The sequence below is a fragment of the Melanaphis sacchari genome, unplaced genomic scaffold (assembly GCF_002803265.2).
Source record: "Melanaphis sacchari strain LSU unplaced genomic scaffold, SCAv2.0 Contig20_pilon_pilon, whole genome shotgun sequence".
In the NCBI taxonomy this organism is placed as follows: domain Eukaryota; kingdom Metazoa; phylum Arthropoda; class Insecta; order Hemiptera; family Aphididae; genus Melanaphis; species Melanaphis sacchari.
This window is the reverse complement of record NW_020271042.1, coordinates 396829-414804: the sequence shown is the minus strand read 5'-3', so window position 1 is coordinate 414804 and position 17976 is coordinate 396829. Positions and strand designations below refer to the sequence as shown.

At 27.4% G+C, this 17976-nt stretch overlaps 1 protein-coding gene across 3 annotated transcripts; it reads right to left on the bottom strand.

Annotated features, from left to right (window-relative positions):
* Positions 1-1242: 1242 nt before the first annotated feature.
* LOC112593594 (MOB kinase activator-like 2) lies at positions 1243-10799 on the bottom strand. Of its 3 annotated transcripts, none has more exons than XM_025338067.1 (5): positions 10463-10799; positions 8760-8923; positions 4762-5167; positions 3089-3300; positions 1243-2490 (listed from the first exon to the last, which is right to left on the bottom strand). In XM_025338067.1, the coding sequence occupies exons 1-5, from the start codon at positions 10633-10635 to the stop codon at positions 2384-2386; spliced, it is 1062 nt and encodes a 353-aa protein (XP_025193852.1). In that variant the 5' UTR covers positions 10636-10799; the 3' UTR covers positions 1243-2383. The 3 variants fall into 3 exon arrangements, with proteins under 3 accessions (XP_025193852.1, XP_025193855.1, XP_025193856.1); XM_025338070.1 differs by having other exon boundaries at positions 3089-3297; XM_025338071.1 differs by having other exon boundaries at positions 4813-5167.
* Positions 10800-17976: the final 7177 nt, after the last annotated feature.

The following is a 17976-nucleotide window of genomic DNA, read 5'->3' as shown; positions in this document are numbered from 1 at the left end:
GAGTATAAAGTTTATTGAAAACGTATCCTAAATTTTAGTCATTAGTAGGGCTCGGAAGTTGTTAGAACTAAAAAAGTCAAAATATGTATGCAAATATGCAAGAAAAAATTACACCAGATATTTTTAATAAATTAATAAAATAACAATATACATAAAAACTGTTTATAACTGAAAAATATTACATTTTATACTTATATGTGTATAATTTTTATTAATTGACGCTATCAAAGGCCTGAGAAGTAATTAGGTACTCCTTTGCTCCTTGGCCAATTCGCCACTGTCAGGAACTATTAAGTCATTACTCATTAGGTAACAGAAATGTTTTAAATATATAAATTATAAATTAGATATATTGTAAAATTAATGGTTAATGTTGTGATCAGAAATTTAAAAACATATTTGAATTCGTTATTATTTATGAAGTTTATTTTAGTTCTATCGTCGCATTTCTGCACATTTTAACTATTAATTATTACTGCTTTAAATTTGACTTAAAAATGTAAAAATTGAAAGTTTTTTAAACATTAATTACACAGATTTGTATAAATAAATCATCTTAATAGAATCGAATTAAGTTTCATAGCAAATATTTTTTTCAGATTTCTTAACTCGAAAGTAGAATATTTATTAATATAGTTGACAAAAATTTGGTAGATGAAAAATATTCCTTTTGACTAGAGGTTGGTAATATGTGCGTGCATTTGCAGGAAGTTCTTAAATGCATGCACTTAAATTGCTTATATTGAACTCATTGGCACAACTATAGGGGTGCTTTGGGTCTTTAGCACCCCTAAAAATTGTTTAAACATTTGAAATAAAAAGTTAAAGAAGTCTTAAGAATTTTTAGAGAAGAAAATTACAAAAAAAGAAAGTTCAATTGGAAATGTTGTTATTGAAATAAGTGCTGTGATAAAAACAATTAAAAATATGAGGAATGAAAATTCATTTGATGTCTTATGAAATAATGAGATACAATTTTCAGTAAAACATAATATTAATGAATATTTCACTTAATACACCTGGTTAGCAAAAAAAGTTATTAAATATAATATTGTCATGTAAGTAGATTAAGGAAAGGACATCTATAATTAAGGTGTTGACCTAAATAAAACAAATTTCAATAAACAATATTGGTGATCTCATGCATTTTATACTATATTGAATGCAATTATAAGTCACTTTGAGTTAAGGTTTTCAAAAGAGAGTTTATACTTTATAGTTTACAAATTCAATAGGCAATATTATTAAATTAAATATGAATAAAAGCATGATGTTTATTGATCATTATCAAGTAAGTAAATTTTAATAAATACATAAAAATGGAATGTAATATTTGCTTAATACATCGATAAATGTAGGTAATCATTAATTTATTTTATTAGGCATTGTTTTCTATTGATAAAGAGGCATTGCGTTGTGAAATTACTGTATCACGAAACTACGCCATACAGTTAGAACCAAATTTTGGTTTAGATTAAAAAAAAATTATTTCAAAAGAAATGTATCCCAATATTTATTCCTTACTAAAAATGGCCCTGATACTACCTATCAGTTCTGCTTTTGCATCACGTGAATGATCTTTCTCAGCTATGCATCGAATCAAAAACTGGACTAAAACATCTTTGACACAAGATCGTTTCAGTTATCTTTCTGCATTGCACATGAGAGAGATATTGTTAATAATCTTGATCTTGATATTATACTAGATGAATATTCGAAGAAAGACCGTCGTATGGATTTAATATAATAATAATTAATTTATATAAAATATATTATGTATTAGGATTATAAATAATAATATATATATATATATTATTTAGAAGATCAATTAAAAATCAAATCAAAAAAATTACTTTAAGTGACTTTATGCTAGGTCCATACCAAGTATGATTTTTGTTTCTGTTTTTAAAAACAATATTTGGATTATGCTATGCGGACTCTAAGTTATGGTTTTTGTTTTGTTTTAGTGGTTGTGTATGTGTTGACTTTATTACATATTGGTAAATAATGGTGTTAAATCCTACTGAGTCACAAAAAAACTTGGAGCTTAAGCACCCCCCTGTTCAAATGTCTATTTGCGTCAATGAATTTGTACTCCTTATTAACAGTCGATAATGAATCTCCTTTAATATCAATATTCATACGCTAACAAGTAAGTAATAAGGATCAAAACGTCAGCAATATGCATTCTCCTTTTTTGACTTTTAAGAAAGTACCTATTGCACATTTCCCTATTGAAACTAAAATTGTATTAATCAATATAATAAAATATTAACAGTGAATAAAATCATTTAAACGAAAATAATATACATATTATGATGTAATATACAACAGTGATAATTTTAATCGACGATCGAAGTTTTCGCCAGCATACAAGTTTATTTTAGTTGTTTACGTTGTCAGGAATCGAGTAAGACGTCAAAACGCCTTGCCTGTTGGGATTCACGCCCAAATTTTCCCAGTTGATCCATGAAAGTCTAGCTGTTAGGTCTGCGGGAATAAAACAAACACAATTAATCAACCATGCATTTACTAACTCAAGTAGATACTTATACGACAAAGCGTACAAACTAAAACTAAATAAATAACTTATTAGGGTATAATATTGAACATTGTTTTTGATGTCATTAATAAAATCTAAAAGGGTTATTCTTTTCTGCAACGGGTATAAAGTTATGAACGTTAAAGACAAGTACGTAAAATTGGATTATAAATTGATCAAAGTATGTCCATAAAATTACTCTCGTAGATTACAATTCTTAATAATTATGCATCAATGCATCATTATAGTAGATTTAAGAGTATGGGATGATGCACCTTATTTGTTGTCTTACAAGCACGCAACATAGCAAAATATATTACGTACGTTTAGTATAGTTTGGTATTCTAATAGTTTTCATTATTTTTTATATTAGAGTGAGTGAACGTGTCAAAAAATTGTCAAATTTAAAGTTACAACATTGTCGGCGTTCGCCCCGTGCGCGAGATTTTTCGACATTTTAAATATTTAAATTGGTCGTGACTTTGCGAGTGTTTTAAAAACTGGAGTAAATGTAATGTAATGTACGTATTATACAAGTATGCTGACCACTGGTGTTCCATTCGGCGCGTTCGGGCGTCCTCTCGCCGCTCAGACATCGCTGGACATAAGTCAGCGGGTCGCAGTCGGCCGACAGCACTTCGCGCAACAGCGCAATGTACGCGATCGCCAGACGGAGAGTGTCGATCTTGCTGAGCCGTTTCTCGTACGGAAACGTGGGTACATGACCGCGGAGCTCGTCGAACGCCGAGTTGATGCTGCTAAACACCAGACGATTCATTATAATATAATATTGCGTTACGTGTGACCGCAAACATTTGTTTGTCGGTATTTACTATTTATATGGTTGTAGCGACGGGAACTCAACATCCGCCTATACATATTATTACAAGTGTAGGTATAACGTGTCGAAAAAAAATCGTCTTTAATCGGGATTTCGCGCTAGATCGTGTGACGGATTACGAATGAACAACATCACATATATAAGGAGACAATTACGATCCAAAAACTAAGCTATAAACGATACATTATTTACTTTTATGGTTAAAATAAAACAAGTTTAATATACGAATGGCGTAAAGTATCAACAAACATAATATTATGTGTGTAAATAATAAAACAATATAATATTATTTTTTATGTAAAACGCGCCTGAGTTATTAATAATTAATAATTAGGCCTAATAAGTAAGTTTAATGTAAACTACGCTACGTTGGTAGAAAATGTGATTTTAATGATTTTATAGATATTGTGCTATTGCTCTCGTGTGAATATTTTTAAATTTGATGGACTGGCTTACTAAAATTGGTGCTAAGAGGGCCGATTCTTTTAAAAATTGTATTCTTATAGTTTATGTCATTGACATACAATGTAATTAAAAGTATAATAAAATTACTGTGTGCAATAAAATAACAAAATTAATATAATTTAATTTTATGAATAAAATTATATTATGTATTATGTAGTATATATATTTATACAATAAATATTTTTAATAGGTAGATATTCAAGATTTACATTTTATATAAATGTCTAGTTAACCTAACGAGATAGTTGGTTGATTTTAAAAGGCTATTTATATTTTTACATTTTTTAAGTACCTAATATTGTAAATTGCTAGTATAAGAAATAAAAAGGTATCAGTTTTTTTTTTAAATATGAGATTTTTAAGAATTTAAAAGAAGTTGAGTACAAGAAATTCGAGAAACAAAACAGTAAACAAAAAAAAAAAAAAAAAAGTGAAAATTAAAGTTAACTAAACAACTAATAAATAAAAAAATGATTTATTATTTGTCAACAATAACTCATACTCAACAGTAATTTCTTTGGCCTACACACTGATCTACTTATATTGATTATACCAGAGATTATTAAACTGCAGTACTATAGTAAGTTTACGCGTACCACTGAAAAACGACGAAATATGGTACGAAAAAAAAATAAATTAATGATTGTTTATGTAAATATCATGGCGATAAGTGGTAATTCTACCACCAATTAACAATTAAACAAAAAAATTTATAACGGCTGTTTATCTAATCAATCATATTAAGCGTGACCTGTGTGCGCATTCTAAAAATTATTGAAAAGTCGTTTTACTGCATGTCGGCTAAGGAGTTCTCCTGTTCCTTGACTAATTCGCCGAAAATATGATAGTCATGCGAATTCGACCCTCCCGAGCATTGGCATTTACGCGCGCGTGCGCCGCGTCAGGGTCTTACATTTTGACCGGCGTGGGCCTATCCGCTGCCCGAGTCGGCGCCAGGTCTGACCTCAACATTCGTCTACGTTCCCGTATGTTAGCCGCTTGTCTCTGCACCCTGTACCCGCCACCACCACTGCCTCCACCGCCGACACCGCCCGCACTTTGTGCATCCACAATCGTCGCTGCCGCCATTCCCGCAGAGGCGTTGTGATGATGATGGTGATGATGGTTATGGCCATTCCCGTTGCTGTTATGGTGATGGTGATGATGGTGACCATGGTGATGGTGGTGATGATGGTTGCCCGTACTACCGCTACCGTGGTTACCGGTACCTCCAACGTAATATCCGTCGGCCATCGCTGCCGCCGCCACCGCCACCATATTGTGTCGACCTATTGAACCGGCCGACGACAAGTCAGCACCTGATCGGAAACAATTATTATTAAAACTTATGAGTTATAATCAATCAAATTTTAAATGTTGTCTTAAAAATATATGAATTGAAGTGAACAAAAATAATTTCCACAATTATTGTGGATTATAACGTATTGTACCTAATTATATAATTAGGTTTATATATTATATTATTATAATTATTGTATATTACTATTATTATTAAGTTATTGACTATTGTTTTAATTAATTTTTACTAAATAAGATGAAATTTTCAGAAAACCATATTTATTTTTAGATGTTATAGCAATAATAATAAATATCTATTTTATCTATTAGTAGACAACACAATATATTTGTGTAGATACATTACGATGGAATAGTAATGTTGATGGACGCTCTCTTCCCTCACGTTGTCGCGTACTCGCGTCTAATACTCTATGTACTTATTATTGTATTCAGTGTATACTGTAGTATAGTAAGTACCTATACAGATTGTAAATATATTTTATAAATAAAACAAATGGTATACATTTTTTTTCTATAGTTTATTCAGAAGATGTCAGCTAGGGCTGTTGGTATTATTGGTACCTATACCGGTAATTAACTATATTTTTTAATTACCAATACTCGGTACTTTGATTGAAAATACCATTTTATCGTGATTCAATATCATTATAACCGAAAATATATTGCTTTGATAGGTATAAAGGGTATCTACCGGCTGCCTGCAGTCGATACATGACGTATGTATATTCTATTTAATAAATCTATTTTTGGTGTAGTGTTTAAGCCAAATATTTTTATGAAAAAAATTGTCCGATAATCGTTAACTGTGTTAATTTGATAGTTTTATTACTAGAATAAACTGACATAGATAAAATATAATACATTTAAACTCAAAGTTACGGACATTGTTCGTGTTAGTACCTACGTTAGCTTTTTTACGATATTTTAATTTTAAATCAAGTTATGAGCATTTTTAAATTGAAATATTTTAATACAATATTATAATCTACTATAAACTCACAAAATCATAAACTTTTAACTTACATTAAAATTGAAATATCGTAAAAAAGCCAACGTATTAATACAAATAATTTTCTTAACTTTAAGTTTACAATGATAGGTCAATTTAATCTAATATTTAAACTAATTATAACACAGAGTTGATTCTAATTTGCAAATTATAAAAATCGATTTTTTAATTATTATTTGCAATTAATTTGCAAAATATTGTCACAATTTTCGAATCGGACAATGTCGGGATGCTGACTTTACAGACATCAGACTTAATATATATAGCTATGATTTATGAATGTTTTTAACTTAAGACTATACAAAAATGAAAAAACCGAAGAAACACTAACTATTTAGTTAACTTAAACAAATCAATTAATCGTTTTTCATTGTATGTACAATAAAAACCGCTTATTATAAACACAGATAATTAATACAATCGTGTGATTGAAAGAAAATGTTTAGTGACAGTCTGGCAGAGCCGGCCAAATACGGCAGTAAAATAGGCAGCCACAAGGGCGACACTAGTTTAAGGGGGACAAATTTTGAATGAACCAAATCGTATATTAATATTATTATATTATTTCTGTATATTATCTAATATACAGAAATGTATGTTCATTGTTCAACAAATACAAAAAATAAAAAATAAAAAATAAAAATAAAAATATATTTAATAGTATGATATTAATAATATTTCGTTTACTGCGGACGCACCGTAATCGTATAATGCTGTTTCTATGCAAGTAAAATGGCAATAACGATAAATGCGGCGGGTTATAAACGAATGCTTATAATTTATATAACTCTCTCCTCTCCAAAAAATTAACTTTTGAATGGGGTGGCGTAAATTAAAATTTCCTAAAGCAGCAAAAAACTTTAGGCCGACCCTGTAGGACCGGTCGTAAATTTAAACATTGGAAATCAATCGAATTTTTGAAACAACACACTGGTTATTTAAATCAATTAAAGGAAAAGTATTACTGTACTTCTGCGGTACTAAATAATTTTAATTTAACTGTTGTTATGTACCGATACTGAATTCCACTTGTCTAATTAATTTTTTTTATTCTTACTGTTCCTTATCATAAATACAGTAGGTGCCTATCATACTCTTAATTATTATCCTTTTAGTTCAACTTCAGCGTGTATAGTAAAGGTGGTTAGTGTTTCGAATTTAAGAACAATTATATCTATAAAAGTATTGTCATAAACTTACTTGATCCAAAAGAAACAGACATCGACATACATATAAAATAATTAATTTTATTTTTATAATAGATATTCTTCTTTTACTTGTACATTTTTTTATTCATAATAAATAAAACCAATCACTTATTAGAAATAATCAATTAATTGACTCACTTCATCTTGGTAAAAAAGTAATGTTCTTAATAAGCGACTTCTATCGTATATTGTGTATTATATATATAAATTGATAATTTTTTTCGATTTCAGTTCATTTTTATACTGTAGGTACTAGGTTTATAATATATAAATGATATAACTGTAAAAATATTATAAAAGTACCATTATAATATAAAAAGACTACCGAGATCACAAGTAATGACTAGAGAGATGTTCAAAATTATCATGGGACCTAACGATTTACAATATACACACAATCACTGCAAGCATATTGCACATGTATAGCAAATTTAAGACCAAGCTCAAAAAATAGTTAAATGATAATTAGACACTCAACATCTGCAGCGTTAAATTCACCAATTTTTATTCTACATAATTTTTCTATTTTATAATGAGAGGGAGTCAAGAAATCATATACGGGTTGTAAAATAATACTCTTAAGCCAAATGGATGATCAAAGTGCCGAAAATGGAACTTATAGCATGATATTATATAGATAGCGTTTTCAACAATAAGATATATGATATATCAATTTTTTTTTAACTAAGAATAGAATATGAGCACCACAATAGATATAGTAGAACAAAAGATAATTATATACATAGGTATACGAGCATGCCTAATTTTAAGTATAATATTATACTAAACGTCAGTGATGATGGGGCACGATATACACACGTCACACATATATATAATATAGTTACTGAACAGGAGGGCAACAAATGACATTGCTTGAACAATGGTTATATATTCATTACTCGTATATTAATTAAAACCTGTAATAAATAATTCGTCCATCGTTAACAAACATAGTATTGTATCGAATAAGTACTGCAGTTGAGGCCAGTTTAATAAGTATATATAAATATTCAACATTTTTATTTATTATTATAAATATGTATACATTATTTATCAAAAAATTACATTTTGATGTGGTAAGCGGGGAAGTAATATTAAGGTTTTAAAGTACTTAGAGTAAGGTATAAATAAAGAATAAATGGTTACTTGTTAAATCAATAGTTTTTAAATGATTATAAAATTATACATATATTAATTTATGATAGGTACGTCAAGAGATTTGCTTGATTTTTGAAATTATTGTTTCAAATTTACATTGATTTTAATAGGATCGACCATTTTTATTCCAATACTTTTTAAGTAAAATGTAACGATTATATCTTATTTATTTAATACCTTTATTAAAACTAGCGTTAATTATATTATGATTGTTACCTTGTCTTATCGAAGTCTCTACAAAACTGTGGTTGACAGATCGGTAAGTGCAGCTGGGTTGACTTGAATCTTCGCCGTCACTACAACTGTCATCATCCTGTTGTTGTTGTGTTTGACATGAGTTGTTGGTTAACATGAAATCTTGGGTGAAAGTCGAAGTCTTACTGAAATTGTAAACAATAATCATAGTCAAATACTGAATATTCTGTTAACGTATACTATCCCGTTGGTACTTGATAGCCTAAATGGTAAAATAAGTGTTGTTCGGAATCAAAAGTATTATAAAATGTCAATAATTCCTAATTCATTCTTAAATCATTCAAGTAATTATCGTGGGTAAGCGTGTTTATACTTAGTTCGATTATGGTACATAATACAACTTAAAAAAATTGTGTTATGCATCAATAACTAGTATCAAATACTGAAACACTAAAACAATTCATAGTTAATTATAGTGTTTCTACAAGATTTAAGAGAAGTGTGTACTAAACAGTAATAGATCTATTAAAAAAAAAAAACTATAAAATAAAATAATAAAAAATATTGTTCAAAGGCCTTAAGACAGTGGTCGGAAATAGGCGGCCCGCGGGCCAAATCCGTCCCGCGAAGGAAAAATAATTGGACCACAAAAAATATATTTTTTAATAATTCTGGTTTTCCACACATAATATATATTTTATCTATTTTATGATGTATTTAGAAATTACGATGGTGTTTATCGTTTATTGCTTTTTACAATAATAGTTGCGATCACAACAATTATTAGCTAATAATATCTGAGTTTTTAGTTTTTACTGGCCCTCGTAATTTTTTTTTTTTTGATTTTCTGGATCTTCATAGAATTTAATTGCCGACCCCTGCCTTAAGATATCACACAAAATGTATTTACAATGATATGAATATACTACCATGAGAAAATTATTTTATATTTTTAAAAATATACTTTTAAACTAAATACAAATATAATACTAGACAAATATTATTGTTTTATAATTGTATAGAAAAATATATTATATAGTATCGTTAATTGAATTATTTATTTGTAGAATTTGTATTTCAAATTGTGATCTCATGAGCTTCTAGTTCCCGCACGAACAATTATTATGTTCAATTGGTCCTATTACATTCTAGAAGAATAAAATAGTAATATTTAATGTTAATATTAATTCTAATTTGTTTTTTCTCATACTGAAATTTTATTCACGTACCACTGATTGAGAATCACTGCGTTTAAGTACAATATAAAAGTATTTTCCTGTATTGTAACATTAGTAGAATTGTGATGGAAAACATTTATACATACAATAATTATATTTGCTTAAATTACAGTAATAACCTACTTGTATATACATATACCTAAAATATGTTTTATTTATTTATTTTGAATTCTAAGCGAAGTGAATTTATTAACTACTATTTTAACTAGGTACTTATATGAACTAACATAATTTTATTTGTTACATAAAATGCATTACATTTAATTATTTTATACATTATAATATATTAGAATGGCCTTTAATTTATTAATACTTTACTATAAGCATTATAAACATTTAATACAATGAGTTTTAACTTTTATGTTCAAAGTTTTGGTAAAAAATACAATTTTAACAATCAGCTTAGCAATTACACAGTTTTAATAAAAAATACGATTCCCATTTATTTTTAATGAAATCCGTATTCATATTTGCTTATATATTTACTTATAACAGAGTGACGGTGACGAAGACGAAGAATCGGCTTTAGTAGTCACAACGTGACCACCACTTCTGAGTAAATCGGGTGATTGTTGTTGGTGTTGTTGCTGTTGATGGTGATGATGGTGAAAACCGTAAATGTTGTGCATATCCGGTGACGGCGTCATCGAATGGTTCATAATAATAACAGTTTTACGGTTAATTGGTTAGTCGTATTAATCGAAAAATGAGAAAACATTAAAAAAAAATAATTTCAAAGTGAACAATTTTGAGTTAGATTTAATATAACTACAAATCTATCTAGTTTTGGCGAACGAGGTTCAACGACTAACTGATATTCAGACGGCGGCGGAGACCTATTTAAAACCATTGCTCGTCCCTTTGCACTTGGAGTTCACCCCATTTGGGCGGAGCCAAAGCATTACATTGGAAAATGGCGGACCATCCCTTTCCTGAATTAATCGTGTCTGTATCTGAAAGCCTGACTGCTGCAGGTTATTTCTTTCAATTTCTGTGTTTAATTTATAGTTGGATGGTAAAACAAAAAAACATTGTTTTTCCAAATAGTTATAGTAAGCGATGAAGATAACCAATCCCTTAATCTTGTTCAAGAAATACTTTTTGAAACTTGTAATTGCAGATTTTAATGTTTATTTTATTCAAATAATGTTAAAAAAATATAGGTTTAATCGTTATACAGACATAATTAGACACGTACAAAAAGAAAAAAAATTGTAATGGTTCATTTATTAATTTTATGTTACAAATAATCAATGGCATAATTTATTAAAGTTATATAAGAAATACAATAAATTATCTGCCAATCTACCATTTATTTTACCATTGAAAAATAAAAATAATTTTCCAATATTTGTTGAGGTGAAGATCTTTTGAAGGATAAGATTCATTTCAAATTCTGATTATTTTAGTGAATTCATGATAGTTATTATAATATTATATAATCGGATTATTTGAAAATTTAATCGAGTATAAGCGCACTTGTATAATACTGTAGTAACTATTTTAAAGTCATATTATTGATATATGTACATCAAGGTTTCTGACAACTTAGCAAAGAATAAAATTTTTATGACGTCAATAATAATTGCATAGGTGAAGATTGGAAGGCTTAGCCCTCCAAAAATCGAAAGCCCTACAAAATTATTAAACATTTTCAAAGTATTAAATAAATACCTATTTTGCAACAATACAAATAAAGATTTAAGCCCTCTCCCCTAAAATTCAATCAAATATCCGCTTTTGAGTAAATGGCATTCAATATCATAAATTGAGTGATAAATAATAATTATGACAAAGTTAAAAAAAAGATAACAAGAAATACTTTTAAAACATTTCTACACGGAGTATACAAATTGTGTTATTCACTGCATGTATTCGTAGTAATAAATAATGACTATAAACATAAGTAATATATTCATTCTGTGATTTACGAATTGTTATTACATTTTAATGTTTTATGATCCATAAGACTAATAGCATATATTCAGTTCAACAAATTATTCAATAGAAGTACAGTAGGTATATTACCTGAATAGAAGTATATTTTTTTTAATGTTGTCACACAACTAAAAAATATTTTGACTAAAATCATTTTGATTATCCACAAAAATCTATCTTCAAAACTATTTACGGTACAATTTTACACAATTATTTCTTAAACATAATTGTTGTCCTATTCTATCACACTAATAGTTCTGAAATTTTATAAAATATGTAGTTTTATAACCGAGGATATGCACCTTAAAGCCAAAATTTAAAATTTTGCATAAAGATTTGTTGTTCCATGAAAAACAAATATATTTTTTTTTTTTATGTAAGATTGTAATTAGTTATAGCAAATAAAATAGTTATTATAATTGGATATACGATTTTATATTTGGTCAAAACAATCCGACATAACTGTGTAAAAAATCTGTATAGTTTACCTTTAACAGAATTTAAAAAGAGTAAATCCACGGACAACGTCGTGCAAGATCAGTTGGTATTTATTATATATCCCTGACACGTATAAAATCCTACATATCTCACCATATGAATATAACTATTTATTTTTTTACTTTAAAAAATGTATAGTAATAATCATTTTATCTGCTACATACTCGTATATCGCACGTGTGATGAAGGTACCTAGTTTTATCGTTTGCTCTGTATGTATAGGCAACATATATACCAGGTTATTGATAAAGTAAAATGTATTGTATTAAATATTTTATTTTAATAAACACTTATACTCAGTATAACCAAGTGTTTTGTCAGTTGTCTAGTATCATTAGGATAAAAATAATTTCGTATTTTCCCGTTTGGTATTAATCTGTCATTAATGTACATCTACCAGAGATCTATATGTTATCAATATTATCGATATTATCGATATACTGATTTATTCAGCTGATTGATTGATTGTGTATATCGTTTTATCTTTACGTTAGGTAATAATGTAGGTATCGAAATATTCTTTCCTAAATTTTCAAATACTTACAGGTGTATCAATTATAATTTAAAATCATATTAAATCAAGCAATATTTTTGAAAAAAAGTGTTTCGAAAAAATTTAAAGTAGAGGGATTATGTATAAATTGTTCTAATTGAAAATACATTTTTTAACTTAAATTTTAACAGTCTAAATCATAATAGCTATAATAGATAACACCAAGAATACAAAATATGAAATATCCTATATCTAGCAATGACCATAACGCGGACATTCATGTTCACATGAATAAAGATCATAGTTCATAAATATTAAATGTGTAAATTATTTGTAAAATGTATCACAATAATTGTTAATAAATTATTATTGTTAGTAAATTTAACACGTTTTAAATCTTTACAATTGAACAAGCAAAATGTATAGTATAAAAAATTGGCTAGTAACATTTTGTTATACAATAGCTTTAAGTTACTGTATTGGATGTATTTAAATGGAATGTAATGATACCTATAAACATACCGTTGTACACAAAATTTATTCTGGATGGTAAACGGTTTATAATATCATTAAGTTTATTTTGTGTTATATTTTTAATATTACTATTAAAATAATTTATTTTACTATTCGTATTAGGTTAAGTTGAATTTATTTTTTCCGATTACATTAGATTTAAAATTTTAATTATCTATATAAAATATAATTATACATTTAAAAGTTCCATGTCCCTATAAATAGTGTTTTCTAATTATAAAAAAACAATGAATAACGTTTCGCAATAGTTTAAATGCATTTCCGTTAAAATTTGAACTTAAAATATCTATAAAAAAAAATTATGTTTATTATTTTTACACACCAGTTAGTGTAATTTATATGAGACCCAGTATAAAGTTTTTAAGTTGTAGCTGTAATATTTTAAGACTTATAGAAATAGATTACATAAAGATTTGATAAACATTTTAAGTATTTACAATTATTTGTTTTTGTTTTTGAATTAGAAAAAAATATCAAAAATCTTTTAAGAAGAACGCTATTTTACGGAGTTGAATACGTAAAAATATAAAAAAATTTGAACTTCAAACAATCACTACCAAATTAGGCTTTTCGGTAGAAATTTTTTTCAATATAAGTTGCAAACTTATGGAAAATCTTATATTCAATTTTCAAATCTTAAATAAAAAAAATATATTTTATAAAATTCTAACTACAAAATAACTTAAAAATTTTTAGAATTCACGAATCTTATTAAAATCCCAAATTTAATTGCTTATTAAAAAGCTATTGTATTTTTTAGGTTTGAGTTGGATTTTGAAAAACATATGATTTGAATGTATTACAATTTGTAATACATTTTCAAGTATTTTTGGCCAGCGAATAATTTTTTATCGACAATTACAAAAAAAAAAAAAAAAACTAAATAAATTTTAAATTTTAAATGTCATTAAATAATTTGAAAGAAAACAATTTATATAGAAATTGCATCTGATAATAATTTCAAGTATTAACTGTTATTCGTTTTTGAAGTATATAAAAAAACAAAATCAGTTTTGTCAAACTAAAAAAAATTCTCGTTTTTATTTGCTCAGAATTTAAAATAATATAATATAATAGTTATAGGTAAGTATAATGTATAAATACATCCTCAGTTTTAAAGGAAAAAATATATTATATGTAATACAAGAGATTAATATTTATAATTAATCCAAAATACTATATACTTTATGGCTTTGTATAATGAAAATATTGATATTATAACATAGCCTATTATATTAGCATTATTTTTGATAGTTTAGTAGGTATTCATAGAAAAGTTAGTATTAGTATTATAGGGGATAAAGCAAGACCTTAAATCAGATATTGTTAGGAGCTATAGTACTAAATAATTTAAGTATTCTTGGAGCATCAACTTCACCTTCGACGATCGATCTTCAAATTAATCAATTTCCAAATTGTTTACACCTATTATATTATCTATAAAAGATCAAGTTTGAGAATCAGATTAATTAGCCTATATAATAATCATGCTTTGGATGTATAAATTATATAGATTATATATATTTATTATTTGCTTTTTAGATCATCATTTAAGTATAAAACCATGTCAATTTACGATAGAAAGTTTTAATACAAGTTAAATTTTAGTAGTTTTACTCATATTGTTATATGTAATACAATATAATATGTATAATAAAGCTCATATTTTAACATAGTTTGTTTTTCAAGGACTTGAATATTATAAAATATTATACATTTTATCGACCTATATATCGATATTTGAAATATTCTTGTGAGCAATGGATATCACTATCAGTCTAATATTATTATATGCTTTATTGCGAATCGTTTATGTATTATTAATTTATAATAATATATAGTAAATATTGAAGAAAATAATATCAGATTTTCCAAGTACTACCCAATATACACATATATAATATAAAGAGAAAGAGAGGGAGATTAGAAAGCATAGGTACACCCACTCCACTAGTTGTGCGTCTGACATATATCATAAAATAAACTCCCCGTTAGTATACATAGGTATATAACGATTGTGGTATGTATACGCAAGTCGGATGGTATAAAAGGGCGGTGGAGAATACTCCAGTTTACGAATCGACCTGTCACACACACACCAACCAATCATACACGGTAGTGTGCAGTAGAATAGTTTTTGATCAATATACACAAATACGCTTTAATGAATGAGTGAATATTTTAACGATATTTATCATACATCGTACATTATAAATATGTATGGCGTGTACATTATGGAATTAAATGTTAAAACTGTCTTTATGAAATAAATATTTAAAAAAAAAGATTTTTTGCTTATAAATGTTTTTATTAGTAGAAAAATAACTTATGAAACTTAAAGACAGATATTCTACCCTATCAAAATATTATTGATAAAATAATTGTAGCTAACACTGATTAGATAATAGCTTAATAGTGATAAATGTAAAGTGAAAGTATATGCTTATGAGAATTTTGAATAAAAGTACTGCATAGGTAATATGATGTATTATATTTGCTTATGTGTCGAGTGTTGGTTATTATAATTTATTTAATTCAATAAATGATACGTATTTCTTTATCATATTAATGTAACCTAAATTCTACAGTAGGTAGTAAACTATATAAATTGTGAACAAATTGGTTTACAACATATTTGTATACGAGTGCATATAACTATGTTAATACTTGTTTTGAATAATTATTTTCCAATTTTAAATAAAGATATTATGATTATTATGAACAGTAAATGAAGATAAAATATATAATGAGTTTTTTAGTTTTTATTCTGGTGTGATAACATTTACATTTTTTTTTGTAAGCTTAAAAAGCTTGAACATTTAATACAACGTTTTTGATAACTTATCAGTGATAAATTATTCTTAAAGAAATTAAATAACGTCAAAAATATATAAATAGTCACAATACATTTATAAAAATAAATAAGCTTTAGAAGTTTACATTTTGACAACATATAATATAAAATAAAATAAAAATACTTAAATTATTATTTGGTCTAAAATGCATGTAATTTTTTTATGTTAATACCTAAGGCTTAACAATTTAATATAGAGTTTAACAATTTAATATAGAGTTCCTCATAAGTTTCTTTAAATCAGTTTTTTAATTGACATGTCATTTTAAAATTTCGGATGAAGTTAGATATTTAAATATACAATAACGTTTTTAGTTATTTATTGTAATTTAAAAAATATTACAAGTATTTTTAGGGGATTTGAAACTTTTTGCATTATAACAATATTACTATTTTCTTTACATTATAACATTTAAAAATTATTTAGATTTTTATAAGCTACCTACTTACATACTTTAATACTATGAATCTATTCACAATATTAAACGTTACACGGTATTTACTTATAAGTTAATAATAATGTTTATTATATAATATAGGTATATTATTATAATAATTTATTAATAAATGTAATATGATGTTTTCGGTGAAAGATATTTCAAATTTCAATATAGTGCATCCTACTACGAAAGTGTGTATAATTTTACTCTTATTGTGATACAATAATACATGGCACTAAAATAAAAATAAATTTCTAATAATATAATATAGGTACACATAATATTAGAAAACATCTCTAGAAATAAAGGCTGAAAACCACGATCTCCACTTAGAATTGTTCTCGTATAAAATAATTTATCATTGAATACAGCTATTTTAAAACCTTTATTACGGCGATCTACTCAATATTAAATTTCTTGACTGCAAAAAGCAACTTCTTAATCGTGTATTTTATACACCTGATGGGGAATAAATATAATGATTATAATTTTTGCGATAAAAAGTCAATTTAGGTAATTTAAAATAACTCGTGTCAGAATTATTTTCGGTAGAAAACACGGATAATTGTATGGAATAAATGCCAATAGAACCCAGCTCATTATCGGTTATAACCCGCCCGTAAAAATTGTGACCATATAGTGTACCTACGTCCTACACACAGTTTATTTGGAGAGGCGGCAGGTGCGATCGAAATCCACAATACGCGGAAATCGGTAGCGGTGGTGACAAACCGTACAGAGAACAAATGACGTACAATAATTATAATGTGGAACCGTGAGAAAAATAATTTTGGTGTCCGAGAACGGGTTGTGTAGGCGGAAAAATGGTAAAACTCTTATTCGGCGACGGCGTTTCTCTCTCCCACCTCACACCACACACCACCCCCAACCCTACAATAACTGGGCTGTCGGCGGCCGTACCGGTGCCGACGGTGGCGTGTACGGGCGGATCGCTGCCGATCTGTATAACGTAGTATAATATTATTTTATTTTGATCGTGTGACGGACACGGCCAATTTGGACGCAATAATAACAGGGAAGAGCGCGGCTATAGCGGAATACAGAGAACCGTGAAAAAAAAAAATACACACATATTACAACACAATAACAACAAATCCCTCAAGGGTAAATAAAGATTGAGCGCGGGAACGTCGTCGTCGAGGAGCCCGCCGCCGTCACCACCCTATTTATAACATTATATATTATATTTTGTGTTTACACGTGCGGCGTTGTACATATATAC

Bases quoted from the DNA above. Each gene is read 5' to 3' on its own strand.
- LOC112593594 (XM_025338067.1), bottom strand. From the start codon at position 10,635: ATGAACCATTCGATGACGCCGTCACCGGATATGCACAACATTTACGGT. The intron at 5,168-8,759 runs GTAACAATCATA...GTTTCCGATCAG, and splicing joins AGAGACTTCGATAAGACAAG to GTGCTGACTTGTCGTCGGCC. The intron at 3,301-4,761 runs GTAAGACCCTGA...TCTGGTGTTTAG, and splicing joins AGGCCCACGCCGGTCAAAAT to CAGCATCAACTCGGCGTTCG.